The sequence below is a fragment of the Camponotus vicinus genome, unplaced genomic scaffold (assembly GCF_025532165.1).
Source record: "Camponotus vicinus isolate PSW18456_S1 unplaced genomic scaffold, iyCamVici1.0 SCAF_7, whole genome shotgun sequence".
Taxonomy (NCBI): domain Eukaryota; kingdom Metazoa; phylum Arthropoda; class Insecta; order Hymenoptera; family Formicidae; genus Camponotus; species Camponotus vicinus.
The window spans coordinates 4,313,658-4,331,571 of NW_028141979.1; the positions used below are offsets into that span (position 1 = coordinate 4,313,658).

General features: G+C 27.6%; 2 protein-coding genes across 3 annotated transcripts in view; both read right to left on the reverse strand.

Annotated features, from left to right (window-relative positions):
* The window catches only part of Nachralpha4 (nicotinic acetylcholine receptor alpha4), a 222,758-nt gene that overhangs the window by 146,904 nt on the left and 57,940 nt on the right, over window positions 1-17,914 (reverse strand). The window lies entirely within an intron of this gene.
* Window positions 3,909-13,853, reverse strand: LOC145974951 (aminopeptidase N-like). Its single transcript, XM_083105091.1, has 11 exons — window positions 13,351-13,853; window positions 12,746-13,237; window positions 12,382-12,568; window positions 11,883-12,033; window positions 10,417-10,498; window positions 8,679-9,040; window positions 6,322-6,599; window positions 4,927-5,123; window positions 4,409-4,756; window positions 4,231-4,300; window positions 3,909-4,034 (listed from the first exon to the last, which is right to left on the reverse strand). Exons 1-11 carry the CDS (start codon window positions 13,851-13,853, stop codon window positions 3,909-3,911), a joined length of 2,796 nt encoding a protein of 931 aa, XP_082961217.1.

Sequence of the window (17,914 nt, forward strand, 5' to 3'; positions counted from 1 at the left end):
ACATCATAAATAATTATCTTTTTTTAAGAATTTAATATGTAAAGTAAATAAGAAGTGTTATTTATATCTTGTATTACTCATATAAGATATTTATTTTATATTTTTTATTTATGGCACTAATTTTTATGCAAGTTAATATATTGGTTGCGATCATTTGATGTTATGGTTGAAGATCCGTTCTTTCACATCGAGTTAATTCCAAATTAATCGACCGTAGAGAAACTGTCGTTATCGTAATATATAGGAGCTCGATATATTTATAAAGTTTAGATTACAAATTAGTAATCGTTATAATATAAAACAATACAATTAATCCTGACATTAACAAAATGAATAGAATACATTAAATATGCGAGTGAGTTTATATATATATATATATATATATATATATATATATAAATTTTTTTTCATCTCTAACCTGAACTTATAGTTCTTTAAGTATCTGTCTTTAAGTACAATATTTTATATTAAGAAGGATAATACAATGATTTTTTTTAAATATACATGAAATATACTCAAATATGTCCGAAACTACTTAGGTATAAAGAATATATGTGTCAAATTAGAGATACTCAAAAAATAAAATTTTCAAATTCATAATACGATTTACGGATATACAAACATAATAGTAGGAGTAGTGATATGATAAATTAACCGCTTACTACTTTAATTAGCATTATCATCGTCTGTTACTTCGTGTGTATCTGATAGATGTATTCCTCCATCCTTTGCCGCAGCGAGATCACGCGGTATAGGTCGGAATAAATAGAATAAGAACATCGAGAGAAAGAGAGAGGGAGAAAGATAAAGAGAAGGTTGAATTGGTGGACGACAATGGTGATGAGCGGGCATTGGGGAAAATTACTGCCCTAGTTGAAATCCAAAGGCAAGGTCCATGTCGTGAACGACGAGGGATAGGATACGTAGGAGGCACTCATGCGGTCCTTTACGTATGGGATTACAATAAGGCACCACCGGATCGGTATATGTATCACTTCCGAAGTATATTTGTCACGAAAATGAAAATGAAAATTTTTTGTAGATAAATATTGCGCCTAAACACAACTACCTTATATTACTATAAAGATGAAGTAAAAATTATTAATAAAATCGAGACAAGATAAAATAAGTTAATATTTTTACTAAAGATTCGCTCAAGACCAAAACAAGATTTAAATTTTCGATAATTTATAATACCGATACACACAATATTTTACGAATTACTTGTCTTGAATCTTGTGCATTCTTATATGCGTGTACACGTATTCGTATATTTCTGTTTGATAAATATCTTTCTCTACGTGAGCGCGCGCAAACAAAGTCGCTTCACTCTTTCGAACACTCATCTAAGTAAGTGTTTCCGAAAGATTCCCTTCTTCGCGACTTTTACTCTTCACGACAAAATGCTTCGCGCGAATATATCTTTGTATGTGCCCCGAGTCAAATATAAATTGCAGTTTATTTGATGACAAATTTACATCTCACCGCGGAAACGTTTATTTCCTGCGTGTTGTTAAATAAAATGATAAAATGATTGAAAAATTCATGCACGTGCGCGGATTCAATTATAGATGCATATCAAATGTTGCATAACCAACCGATAAAGAAACCCCATATTTCTCGTCTTGTTTTGTCGATGCTGTCAACGAGCGCGGGCGTATTCGAAATAAATCGCAAGAACGTGACAAACCGACGAAACGCGTGAGAATTTTACCTCCAAAACACGCGCTACAGTTACATGTATCTCCTTCATATTTTCCGCAAATATTGCTCAGCAATATATTGCGCCTGTGGCGTCGAATTTCTTCCTCGTTCGCCATGCCGCGAGATCGCTAATACGAAGTGTTCAGGTTTACAACTCCCATCGTCCCGGTACGTTGCATTCGCGCATTACATCCGGAACACTATTAACACTCAGGATCTTACATTGCGCAAATCGCTCATTGCCTTACGGCTGGAAACATTGTTCTAAAGCTGCCACGCGTAACTTATTTTCTAAACGCGCTGGTAGAATTTATAGAAAAAAGAAGGGATAAGCCGAGGGCTAGATAATGATGGACGGGATAAAGAAATCAAACATACATAGTCAACATAAACTTTCCACAAACTTTTCATACACGATACTTGTTTAAGTAACAGTTATGATAAGTACGAATTGATTCTATGATTCAATTTTGTTGTATCGTTGACATCATTCAATTGCCTTGTAAAAAAAATTTTAATAATAATTAGTAATTTAATAATTTAAGTGCCTAAAATTCCTTTAAGAGTCGATTAAATATATTTCAACAATTTGAGTATGGAATAGATAAAATATGTTATTTTAAATGTAATAAATAAAATTGTGCAAATATAATACATATATCGCAATGTAATTATAGTGTTCTTGTTTAAATTATGTGTCAATTGAATTTAATTCGGTTGTGTGATATATTAAAAATTTCAATTAAAGCCAACATATGTCACATATATTATTATTTCTAGATTTAATATTCATTATCTGCTTTTAAATATTTTCCTGAATATTGCTATTGCTATATGAGTCAAAATCGATAATCAAACTTCAATTAAATATTATATAAGTACATGTATTATATATATTATATACATATATACAGAATGCCTCACGATTTCCGTCAAAAATTTTAATGTATGATTCGTGTATTTGAGGGATAAAATAGAGTAAAAATAGAGTAAAAATAGAGTAAAAATAGAGTAAAAATAGAGTAAAAATTTTAATATGAAAAAATTAAAACTACAGCAATTTTTGAGTTGGAACCAACTAGTTTGCCAATATCTTTGATATCATGTAAGTTGGAATTAATAAATCGTGAATTCGAGTGTTGAGATATTTCGTAGTAATTCATAATGTTTCAGTTATATATATATTTGTGTATGTGTGTGTGTGTGTGTGTGTGTGTGTGTGTGTGTGTGTGTGTGTGTGTGTGTGTATAAAATAAACATTACGCAAATATATAATCAACGTCTATACAGGATGATTCTGAACAAACGTTTGTCTTTAAAATATCAAATTCTTGAATGAATTCTAAGACGATTTTTCCTCTTGCAAAATTTTGCCCGGAGCTTAGTTTTTAAACTATAAAGAAAAATAGTTAACTACTTACGGAACGAGTACAAGAGGTAGGTAGGGACGGCGCGATATAGCCGATTACGTGGGGCGCTCGCCGCGATCAGCTGATTGCTATACACGATGACTGTAACAATCAGTGTGTGTATGTGTGTGTGTGCGTATACACTCTCTATTACTAACTATTTTTCTTTATAGTATAAAAATTAAGCTCCGGGCAAAATTTTGCAAGAGGAAAAATCGTCTTAGAATTCATTCAAGAATTTGGTATTTTAAAGACAAACGTTTGTTCAGAATCAGCCTGTATATTAAATTTATAATACAGGAAAATAATATAATTTAAAATATATATACAATATAATGTAATATTAAAAATATTCATAATATTCTTAATATGAATTATATATTGTAATATAATATAATATTAAAAATATTCATAATATTTATAGTATAAATTATATTTTGTAATATAATATAATATTAAAAATATTTATAATATTCATAATATAAATTATATTGTAATATAATATAATATTTTTATACTATATTATACAATAAAATATTTTTAATATAATATAAATACATAACATAATATAAATTATATTGTAATATAATATAATATTTTTATACAATATTATACAATAAAATATTTTTAATATTATATTGTATAATTAATATTATATCGATTCAATACAATTAAATAATTATTAACTTTTATATGACATTAGTGAATAATTAAGTGTATACATTTACAAATATTATTACAATCATTTATGCTGTTTTAATTTCTATACAGTTAATGTCTTAAAGATTTAGTTATTCAATTGTTGAATAAAGATCGAAAATAATTTGTCTGTTTTTCGATCTCCGACCAGCGTGTTTCTATCTTGTATTCAACATTGGAAATGATTGAATTGTTCAGCTCCTTTTTTACAAATGTCTTTATCTAAATTGGATTATTTTAATGATTATCATCAATAAATGATTTCGTATTTAATAATTGCACTGTCACACATGCAAAGTATTGTTATAAATAAAATTCATGAAAAATATTATGTAAAATATATAACAATTATTGTGAAAAATAAATTTTAAAATAAAAATTTAAAATAATGTAGAAATTTGATTTATTTAAAATTTACCTCAACCAACTGTTCCTTAGAATACGCATTGTTAATTATAACAATTAATGTTACAATCTCATTGACTTTCCTATAAAGAATAAAACAATACGTTTATAATTAATTCGTACAATAAATCTTCACGTCTATGTGCAGTATATTTATCAAATAATATCTCTTTATCAAATAATATCGTTACCTATGTCTTATTATTTTATAATTATTTAATAAACTTGTAAACATGTATTTAGTATTCCTCTCAAGAACAGAAAGGTAAACATAGGCATTTAAGGCATAAGCTCGCTCTATCGGTTCAAGCCGAATATGAGTTAGAGTATACAAAGGTTTTAAAATTTGTGGTATTATCACAATGTTTGTGATAATTTCTAAATAATTGATTATAAGTTCAGAATTTTTACTGTAAGCCAGACATTCTACAATTATATCATTTCCTTTCATGTAACCATTAAAAATTTTACTCCATGTATCACGATCTGCCGTTTTCAAACCATTGCAATATGTCCACCTCTTCCATCCAGGCAAAAGTCTACAGAACATAGTCCAAAAAGGAAATAAAAATCTTCTAACGAAATTGTGTTAATAGTTTCTTTAGTGTTTTATAAATAATTTTTGACATAAGCGATAACTAATTTCTCAAACATATCCAGAATATAAAAAATATCCCTACAAAGCATCAAGTATTATGAAAAGAATTACTTGTTTTCTTCAGGATTTGCTAGATGCCATTTCAAATGACTCCTAGATTTTTCTTCACAAGGATTTTCATTTATAATACATATCCACTTTGCGAGTTCTTGTTTTAAACATTTAGTATGATCGTTAACGTTACTTTCGTCATACAGATTCCAATAATTAATTTTTAATTTCGGCATAAAATCAAACTTTAGCGCTCCCTAAAATTTAATAACTATCATTAAATTTAGTTTATTCATTATTTACAAGAACAGATATAATGTACGCGCAAATAAACATTTCTATTAGATAATTTTCTTTTATATTTCTTTAATATTTATGTGACTTTGTAGCATCAATAACATAATAACCAGATTTAGCAATTTCTTATTTGTGTGTGAATAATTGTGTATGTATTTTATCATCTAAAGAAGTATGGATTTTATATTATCTAATGGATTATTCACACATATATATCGATATACAAAAATTCCATAAGATTGTGCTAACGCTCATGAGTGGGTGAAACGCAATGAACTGAACAGACAGGTCCTTTATCATTCTGCAATTTTCGCAATAATTTATTGAAATATTAATTAAAAATGTGAATAAGCGCGCGTTTCGTGAGGCTAGATCGTAGGATATGCGCGGTATGTGTGTCAGCGGCTAGTGTCACATAGGAATGAAAAAATAAGAGTCGAGGCACGCGCGATCAAGCTTTACGAGACACTTTATATATTTTAGTTTATGCATATTGATGTATCGATGACTTTGATGTATGATCAGTTATTTTCTTAATTTAAATCTGTGGCATATCAATATAGATTTTAAGTGTTTTAAAGTTTAAATTAATTAATTTTTTTATAAAACAAGCATTTACAAGTGGGTTATTATGTATTAAATTATTAAGTGTTATATAATGTAACAAAATGATCTTAAAATTATAAGTCAATTTCTCTGCAAAATGTTTGTACATTTTTAACACCGTATACATTCTAATACTACGGAAGAAAATTAATATAAGAAAGATAATTGTTATCCTGTGTTTTATAATTTCCTAAAACACTCATTATTAATTACGTAATTGATCATCAATTAGCATATAAATTCTAAAGTATTATTATTATAGGAAAATAACTTTATGAAAAATTCAAAATTTATAAAATGTGATTATAGTAAATTTAAAGAAAAAAACATATGTAAACGCCTTTTGAATTTAAATTTCTGATTTTTGATACAAAAGAAAAATAAATAATTAATTTCTTTTCCAGCTTACTACATATATCCGTTTTTAAAAAATTCATTATTATGATACGAAATCGTTATATTATGTAGAAATAATTGGTGTAAAGGATATTTTATAAATATCCATTTTGTTATTTTATAAAAAACTGTTATTATATCTATATATATATACACCTCGAATTCAGGATAAAAGTCCAAGAATGGTAAGATATTCGACAAAAATTCAAATGCTTTGAACATAGGATACCATGCTATATAATCTCTTTCCTGTTCCAAATAAGAAGCGAGTTCCCAAAATACGGAGAATTCAAGTTTCTTCTCTATCGCAAAATGAAACGCATCATTGATGATTTGCGCGCGATTGAGAACATGTATATTACCATATTCTGAAGAATTTAAGTATTGTGCAATTTTTCGCCAATTCGCAATATCATAATTGACACGATAATATCCTGTTATAAAATAAATTACTTTTGTTGATTATTAAATACTTTGAAATAATATATAGTAATTAAACATATTTCGAAATGTTAAAGATATTTCGATATTAAGTATATTATTATAATTAGAGATATTTTCATCTTCCGTTTTTATTTTTTATCATAAAAGCTGTATCAGCGAGTCTATATATTACAGCAAGAAATAAAAATTTCAAATATATTGGTAAAATTTCAATATTCTTGTAATCTTTTGTTATATCTTATATTATATATATGAGATTTAATACATTTCATGATTATTTTTAATTGAAACTTATGTCATATATGATATCTAATTTGATATATATGATAAGATATAGGGGAGACCGGGGACAAAAGTAACATTTTTTGTATTATAGGTCACTAATTAATTATCGTTAGAGATATAAAAAAAAGATTATATGTTAAAAAACTTCTTTTATTGCTCTATTATTATACCTATGCTTCAATCTCAAATGATAGATATTTAAAGAGCTACTATAGCTTTGCGCAAGTACGTTGATTGTTATTTTTATCCTGGGGGTCTGGGACGAAAGTAACATAGTCTGGGGATAAGAGTACCAGTTCTTATTTTTGGAAAAATAAAATAAATATGACTTTTTTCAATTTAAGGCAACTTTTATTATAATCTTTTATTAAGCAAAATAACTTTTTTTATAAATATGTATTATATTATATTAAAATAAAAAATAAAATAAATATTTTTATCATCTTTGAAAAACTTAAAAGAAATAATCTTCGTTAAGCAAAATAATTATAAGTAATATCATAAAATAATTATATAAAAATACACAAAGTTAAAAGCTCCCCAAAATTAACAAATTAAAATGAATAATAAGAGGCAATAAGGAGCCAACGCGGTTGTAGGGCGTGAAGAAATAAAATAATTATACTTAATATCATACCAGTCTTGTACCTTTTTAAGTCTAAATAATAGTTTAATTCTAAATAATGTGTAAAAATTGCATGATAACTACTTATACAAAAGAGATTGGTATCTATTCCGAATCACAATTATGGCATACATAATAAGAATCATCTTTGGTACAGTTATTATGGGACCAGCCCCTTATACTTTAAGCATTGAAACGTGTTACTTTTGTCCACAGAGTGTCGTGTTACTTTTGTCCCCAAACACATTTTTAGAATAAAAGCATTATAACCTAAATATGATGCAAGACTTAGCCAAATCAACTATAAAAACTTATGAATACATTTTAGAAGAATACACCGGCAAATAATTATGTCAATATATACACTTTAATTAGACATAAATACAAAAAACCTAAAACAAGAAATACTTAGGTGAATAATGCAAATACACTAATTTCACTCCTGCATGTGCCACCGGCGCGATCGTTCTACAACAATTAGCTGAAAAGGAAGAGAATCGGGGCGTACGCGTTTGATTATATAATATAAATTATTCAACATATTGTGTAGTTTATTACGAGACTTGTTATTTTCATGACGTTGTTACTTTTGTCCCCGGTCTCCCCTATATATATATATATATATATATATATATATATATATATATATATATATATATACATATGTGTGTATGTGTAAATAATAATAAAACAATTCTGAGAATTTGGATATGTAAAAAAATTTATACTAATATAAAGTGGTTTTTTTACAAACATGATATATATTACACACACACACACACACACACACACACACACACACACACACACACACACACACACACACACACACACACACACACACACACACACACACACACACACACACACACACACACACACACACACACACACACACACACACACACACACACACACACACACACACACACACACACACACACACACACACACACACACACACACACACACACACACACACACACACACACACACACACACACACACACACACACACACACACACACACACACACACACACACACACACACACACACACACACACACATATATACATATGTACTAAAATATATATATGAGTTGAAATTATATACAATATAAATAAACAATAAAAATATAAATTTATTTCAATATTTACCAGCTTGTTGTAAGTTGAAAATAATCCATTCATTTTTTTCAAGAGAGATTTGTGCATTTGGATGCCATGGTGTTAACCAAATATACTTCCAAGTTATAGTAAAATTGGGATTCGACCCCGTAGTATAAGTAACAGGTATATAATATTGTTTCTCATCTAATTTGTCGCAAAATTGCACCCATACGGTTACAACATCAGTAGAATAATATCGCGTCACCTCCAACACGGAAAAACATCTCTGCATAATCCACGAATCTATTGTGTTTTTTATATTAAAATCATACTTTGGATCCAATTCAATCAACTTAGATCTTATAGCGTTCCATAAATGATCGGAAGTTGTTGCTTCAGGCTCACTGACTCTATAGGATTTAACATTATGATAATTTTAACACTATATTAAAATTGATAAATAAATAATAAAAAAGAAAATTATAATTTATACATAATTTATTTTCGTACTTTAATTTATGTATTTTAATGTAACTCCTACAGAGATAGAAATTTATGAACTTTAATATAATTGTATATACATATATATATGTATATATATATATATATATATATATACAATTATATTAAAGTTCATAAATTTCTATCTCTGTAGGAGTTACATTAAAGTACATAAATTATATTAAAGTTCATAAATTTCTATCTCTGTAGGAGTTACATTAAAGTACATAAATTAAAGTACGAAAATAAATTATGTATAAATTATAATTTTCTTTTTTATTATTTATTTATCAATTAAATTATATATATATATATATATATATATATATATATATAAATGTATAATTTACTTTATTTTATTTTAGGCATTTTGTACACGGATGGAAAAAAGAAAAGTTTGGACTCTGGTGAGTCATGCTTTCAATTACCAATTTTAAACATAAAAAGGAATTCACATATAATATCGATAATTAATTTTTTACTCGATCTGTTAGATCTGCTGCGATTCTACACAGCAAATTTTAATACATTTGATGAACTTTTGGATGCAACAGGCTTGCTAGATCTCCGCGCGATGCAGTTTCACGTTACCCGCGCGTCAAGGAGAAGATAAACTTTTCTCCTTTTTTACAATGCAATAGTTTGTTTTATTATTAATCGTGCTAAAGAAGGATCAAAGACTATCCGAAACGTTCGTTATTTTTGTAGTGTTTAGATTTGAAATAAACAACAATAAGAAGGAAGTATTGTTTCTTCCCCTGTTGTGCGTCCTAACTACTGCGCTGTGGCTCTTATACCAATTTTGATTTAATATTTGTTTATTTATTTAAGCCAAATTCCTAATTATTAATTATATATTTTTATATATTAATATTTATAAGTATAAATTAATATATCTATTAATATATCTATTAATAATTGTATCAGCATTTACTGTGACTGAATGAATAATAATTTTAATTTGTATATTACTAAGATTTGAGAGTTTATATTCTATATTTGTAAAATTATATTCTTGAAATATTATTCAATTTGAATTGTTTGTAATTTAGAAAATATGAATCTCTATCGTACATATATTAAGAAAAACTCAAGTTAAAATTTAATCCTCATAAAAATTCATAATTATAAAATAGTATAAATTTGAGCTTTCAAATTTCTATGTCGTATAAACATTACAATAGAATAAATTATCTTATTAAATTTATTATATATTTCGATTTCCTTTTCCTCTATGATGTATATTATTACATTACGTTATATTATTACAATACATTATACTTACTGATTGTTCAAATATTCCTCAAGTCCCTTTAAAAATATATCAGGTGGCAATGTTCGTTCTAACATGCGCCATATAATGGATCCTATAATGTTTAAAAGAAAAAAATTTAATATATTTAAAATCCCTTTACTGCAATGCGCAATAAAGGTTTGTGAATATATCTGTAACTAATAAAACTAAATATATCACAAAATTTGTGTAATTAAATCAAAGTAAGCAGCTATAAAAAATTGTTAAATACATTTCAATGAAATAATTTATAATAATAGATAAATACTGAATGATGAAATATTTGTTAAAAGTAATAAATTTTCTTTTTAGACAATTATAAGGAATTAGATAGTTTTATATTTTATATTATGATATTTTGAAGTCTTATATAAACATGTATAGTTGTAATTTAAAAAAATTACAATTTATAAAATTATATAAAAGTTATATAAAAATTAAATTTTAGTTAGATATTTTTCTTATTATTGTTATTGCTACTATTATAATAAAATATATTAAAAATAATAATAATAAAATTAAATTTTCAAATGAAGGGCCTTCCACGATTCTTATGAAAATTAAATTTCGATGAAATTTATTGAAACTTTGGAAATAAATAGTTTATGTGAAAACGTAATAAAAGTTAAACAAATGTCAAAATATAAATGCGATATTGGTTGATGAAGTCGCTTTGTCGCTAAAAGTCAATTTATTCAAATATCGAAATAAGGCGATATATAAATATTATTAAGGAAAAGTAAATAATATATTAGAATGATACACAATTGATCATTTTTATTAATACATATTACTAATATATTTACATGGAAAAAATGTGTGTCGCCGCATCAACACTGCCGTCGCTATATCATGCTATTTGATATTTGATAAAATATAATTAGTTAAAAGTATAGTAATATGGATTTTTTCCGAGTCTCCTTCTTCGGATTGGGAAGAGGTAGAACTTCCCTAATTCCTTTAAAAAACTAGCCTCTCAAAATAATTGAATACCTGTTTCATCGTTTTTCATAATTTTTGAACCGTTTCTGAAATATAGTGGATGGGAAATTTATGGACACCCTATATATAAATGCATTTATATTTTTTCCACGTAAATATAATACCTATATATTAATAAAAGTAATCAACTGTGTGTCTGTGTGTGATTCTACTCAATAATACATTATTTCTTTTCCCTCAGTAGTAATGAAATAATATCTTATTTCGACATTTGAACGCTTGTAGTGACGAAATGGCTCTATCAAACGATATCGCGGTTAATGTGACTTTTGATTCGCCACATAAACTATTTATTTCCAGAGTTTCTGCAAATTTCAGCAAACTTTAAAATTCAATTTTCATAAGAATCGTACAGGGTCTTTTCTTTATAAATGACTTTTCTCATTTTTTATGAAATTAACATTTAGAAATTTATAATTATTTAATTGTTTAATTATGCAATGTTATACGCATACCTTTGATAGCAGAAAGAGAAGAGTGAAAATATTTTTCAGGATAACTATTATATTCTATAGTAGAATTTATAACAACATAAGTAATTAAATAGAGTAATTCATGCTGAGCTTGAACTACAAACAGATCCATCATCCGGGAATTTGGCAGAACCTAAAATCAATTCGATATAATCATAACTAATCATAAATAATCCAAAAGAAAAAGTTTTTGATACATATCAAAAATAGCATTATTATGTGCTATTGTTAGGAATAAAGTTTTTATGTGTATTTGAGTGAGTAAATATATTTTTCTGCGATAATTTTAATATATAAACATATATTCAGTTCTTATTAAATTTCTTTTACTGGATTTCTAGAAATTTAAAAGACTTAGATTATCATTTCTTATAACTAAGAAATAAAACAGAATATTTGCACAAATATTTAACAATTATCTACATTACTAAACTGTTAATCATTTGACTGTGTATTCAAATAATGTTAGTAGCAAAATAACCTCATCGATAATGTATGCTTGATAAAATACATTAAATCCTTCGTTTAACCATGTATGAAGCCATAAGTAAGTTGGTCCCAACAGATTTTTAATATATTTTTGTACCATCTCACGTGCAATTAAGCGCGCAACTATCGTTTTGTATGCGACAGGATCTAATTCTTCATTATAAGTAATATCTGCTTCTCTAAAAATAATTATACTAATATGTATGAAATATTGTATTGAATGTATGAATAATTATACTAATATGTATGAAAAATTTTGGATATTAATATAATTTCTTATGTAAATAGATTATAATATGATAGGTAATTAAAAGTTATTAGTTTTTAATATATCTATTTTTAACTATATATATTACCGATAAAAAATGAAACCCAAAGTATGTTTGATATCATCTTGTAAATTCGGTATTGCGACATGATGATTTACTTTGCTCTCAAGTGAAACAAAGGTCTGCTCAATGGCTGTCCCCAAAACTTTATGCATGTATGAACTAAAGAAAAAAATAACAGTTTGCGCAAATTTTAGATGCGGTTCCGATTGTGGTCTGAACCATATGTCTTGATTAAATTGACCACGCGTGATGATGGACTGATGAAAACCGGATACCAGAAATGTTACACTATCTATGGAGATTAAAGGAGTCTCGTGAAAATATGTCCACATCATATTATAGTACGTGAATTCAGTATTTCGTATCGGCATATTTGACAAAGCTTTGTATTTTCGATGATGCATTATGGAAATAATAAAATTAATTCTTAATTCTGAATTGTCCCAATATGGAAATATTTGCTGTTTTTTCGTTTGATACCTGTTTCTTCGCTGGATACCTGTTGCGATTAACCACCTGCCGTATTTTAATGATATGCTTTAGATAATGACTAATATTGGATAATTATAAGCGTAAGACTGCACAAATATACAATTTAATTTGATATTTCAATATGTTCTTCTACTTACTCTTCTTCTCCATCTTTATTTATGTACGGAGTTCCGAAGGACTCTCTTGCAATATGAATTGGGACTATAAAGTCTATATGCAGATCGTACATTCCAGATAACAAGACATCACCGAAATCGAGCAAGACAATATTATTTTCAACAGGATTTATTAATATTTTTCCATAAATCGTACTATTATTTTTCTTTAATGTTGTTGCTGTTATATTAATTGAATTCGGTGCATAAAAACTTATGTATTGTTTTGCATAAGAAATATTTAAAGTGATTATGCATACGCTAGAGAGATAATCACTGAGAAACATTAACTTCATGTTATAATGTATCGGAAATATATAATCTGATATATTGCTTGATTTGTTGTTTAATACACTGCGCACGATCTTCGATTCTTCATCGATTTCTACTTCTTTGATTTTTGATTCTTCATCATCCATAGGACTCGCTATTGCCATTACAGCAAGGTATATTATACTACTTAATAATAGTTTTAAGAATATCATGTTGAATTTCGGATATCTATAAAAAACGTTTCTTCATTAAAAACTAGTTTATAAACTGTTTATAAACTGTTTATAAAGGGTATGCAATTCAATCGACTTTTGTGTGAAAAAACGTTCAAGAGTTTACTAACGCTTTATAAGAAAATACGATGAATGTAAAGAAAGAATAAAATAATATAGTTTAATAAATAAAGGAATGATTAGAAAAGATAAATATAAAAATTATTGAAACAACATATGAAATATTTTTCTTGGATCTGAATATTAGGAGACATGAAGGACGTATTTAGGAAATTCCAAAAAGGACAAACACAATAGGCATAACTCTAATTTAAAATTTAGTTATTTTTAAGATTTCTTCTAGAACAATTACATATTTCGCTGTCTTGCATATTGTGACATACATAACAAATTTTGGAAATATCAATTTTTTTCTTATATATATGTATGTATATATGTGTGTGTGTGTGTGTGTGTGTGTTTAATTTAATATGTTGAATTTAAGCATTAAAATGTATAAGAAATAGGAATCTCAACAACGCGATTTTATACGTGATACGGATTGTATATTTACTAACATGTTATTCTCAAGATCAATCTGTTTCTTAAGTAAGAAATGTATTAAAAACATATAAACAACAAACGTATAACGGAAATCAAATATTATCAAATATTTGAAATGTTGATGATATAGCGAATTGGATCAAACATTCGGACAAAAGTTTGAAGAAGACCTATGTTAGTATTTTTTATAACATATCTTTTAATAAAATGTTAATTTTTCATTGTTTATTGTTCATTTGTTTATTACATATCCAAGTTAACGTATCCTATTGATCCTAGACATTCATTATAGAAAATATTTTAAAAACGAAATACAGATAATATTATACATTTTTAAGATAATTTTATAGCTATAATATATAAAATTAATTGTACAATAATTTTATATTGTCAAAAAGAAATTTAGCTTAAAGATTTTATATTTTCTATATATCAAAATGGTCGAAATATGCTGTCACAATAAACGCGTAAAAGTTTTCATTTCTATTAATACTAATGTTTGCGAGAGCGCGAGAAAAGACCGGGAAGTGAGCGCGGCACGAGAGAAAGAGAAGGAAAAGTCCCGATATATATGTATATATCTATGTACAAAGTTTATTCTATTTCACAAATACAAAGTCTTACTAAATTCACAGTCCTTTAATTAACAGCGAAAGAAAGATAGAAAAATTCGAGCTGAATTTTAGAATCCGCAAGCAACGGCGAGAATCACTATATTCCGCGAGCAAAGGAAAGAGCGTTTTTAATATTCGAGAACGAAATGAGCGCGTCGGAGACATTTCGACAAAAGGCGTAGTGCTCATCGATCGCGTCAATTTATACCCAAGCCCTTCTCGAAAGATCCCGATTTTTCATGAACTTCACGGTGGCTGAGACAACGTTTAAATTTAACGATCTAATGTGCTGTTTGTTGTTATTAGATCTTTCGAGAAGGACGAGGGCTGTTTTGAATTTTCGCTAACAAAGCGATATCTTGCTACCGGCGGCCAGGGGCGCCAAATGAACGGTCGGGCCCTCGACTCTCGTTTTTAATCGAATGCAATTATTCGATCCTTAATTTTTAATGTTCGATGAATTTCGAACAACTAATGTATGCAAAAGATAAAAATAATATTTACAATAAAAGAAGTTAGTCGATTTGAAAATTAAAGAAAATGTCTTTTATAAAATAGAATTATTTGTAAATAGCGTTACCTGTTACTCCACAAAATTTTGTATGCACATTTAAAGAAAGAAAGATAAATATTTTATTATATATTTAAAGTCTTATTAGTTGAATCCTATTAGTTGAATCAGCCAGGTTTAGTACCAGATTTAACACCAAAAGCATTCAATCGCGAACTTATCGCTTCAAAAGACTATCATAAACTGATGGTTTTGTCGGCATACTTGACAGTATATGGAACGTACGTACTGTTATATAAATATCATCTTGATTATACGTAACATAGGTTATCTTACATATCGACAGAAGTCAATAAGTATAAACTTGTTTATGCTTTTTATTCCATTTTCGTATATAAAGCTTTTATTTATAAAGACAATTCTTTTGGAAGAGCATTCGAAGAGAAAATTGATTGAAGAATTGTATTCTCTATATGCAAGATAAATATATTTTACATTTTATATTATATGTTCATTTACATCATAAATAATTATCTTTTTTTAAGAATTTAATATGTAAAGTAAATAAGAAGTGTTATTTATATCTTGTATTACTCATATAAGATATTTATTTTATATTTTTTATTTATGGCACTAATTTTTATGCAAGTTAATATATTGGTTGCGATCATTTGATGTTATGGTTGAAGATCCGTTCTTTCACATCGAGTTAATTCCAAATTAATCGACCGTAGAGAAACTGTCGTTATCGTAATATATAGGAGCTCGATATATTTATAAAGTTTAGATTACAAATTAGTAATCGTTATAATATAAAACAATACAATTAATCCTGACATTAACAAAATGAATAGAATACATTAAATATGCGAGTGAGTTTATATATATATATATATATATATATATATATATATATAAATTTTTTTTCATCTCTAACCTGAACTTATAGTTCTTTAAGTATCTGTCTTTAAGTACAATATTTTATATTAAGAAGGATAATACAATGATTTTTTTTAAATATACATGAAATATACTCAAATATGTCCGAAACTACTTAGGTATAAAGAATATATGTGTCAAATTAGAGATACTCAAAAAATAAAATTTTCAAATTCATAATACGATTTACGGATATACAAACATAATAGTAGGAGTAGTGATATGATAAATTAACCGCTTACTACTTTAATTAGCATTATCATCGTCTGTTACTTCGTGTGTATCTGATAGATGTATTCCTCCATCCTTTGCCGCAGCGAGATCACGCGGTATAGGTCGGAATAAATAGAATAAGAACATCGAGAGAAAGAGAGAGGGAGAAAGATAAAGAGAAGGTTGAATTGGTGGACGACAATGGTGATGAGCGGGCATTGGGGAAAATTACTGCCCTAGTTGAAATCCAAAGGCAAGGTCCATGTCGTGAACGACGAGGGATAGGATACGTAGGAGGCACTCATGCGGTCCTTTACGTATGGGATTACAATAAGGCACCACCGGATCGGTATATGTATCACTTCCGAAGTATATTTGTCACGAAAATGAAAATGAAAATTTTTTGTAGATAAATATTGCGCCTAAACACAACTACCTTATATTACTATAAAGATGAAGTAAAAATTATTAATAAAATCGAGACAAGATAAAATAAGTTAATATTTTTACTAAAGATTCGCTCAAGACCAAAACAAGATTTAAATTTTCGATAATTTATAATACCGATACACACAATATTTTACGAATTACTTGTCTTGAATCTTGTGCATTCTTATATGCGTGTACACGTATTCGTATATTTCTGTTTGATAAATATCTTTCTCTACGTGAGCGCGCGCAAACAAAGTCGCTTCACTCTTTCGAACACTCATCTAAGTAAGTGTTTCCGAAAGATTCCCTTCTTCGCGACTTTTACTCTTCACGACAAAATGCTTCGCGCGAATATATCTTTGTATGTGCCCCGAGTCAAATATAAATTGCAGTTTATTTGATGACAAATTTACATCTCACCGCGGAAACGTTTATTTCCTGCGTGTTGTTAAATAAAATGATAAAATGATTGAAAAATTCATGCACGTGCGCGGATTCAATTATAGATGCATATCAAATGTTGCATAACCAACCGATAAAGAAACCCCATATTTCTCGTCTTGTTTTGTCGATGCTGTCAACGAGCGCGGGCGTATTCGAAATAAATCGCAAGAACGTGACAAACCGACGAAACGCGTGAGAATTTTACCTCCAAAACACGCGCTACAGTTACATGTATCTCCTTCATATTTTCCGCAAATATTGCTCAGCAATATATTGCGCCTGTGGCGTCGAATTTCTTCCTCGTTCGCCATGCCGCGAGATCGCTAATACGAAGTGTTCAGGTT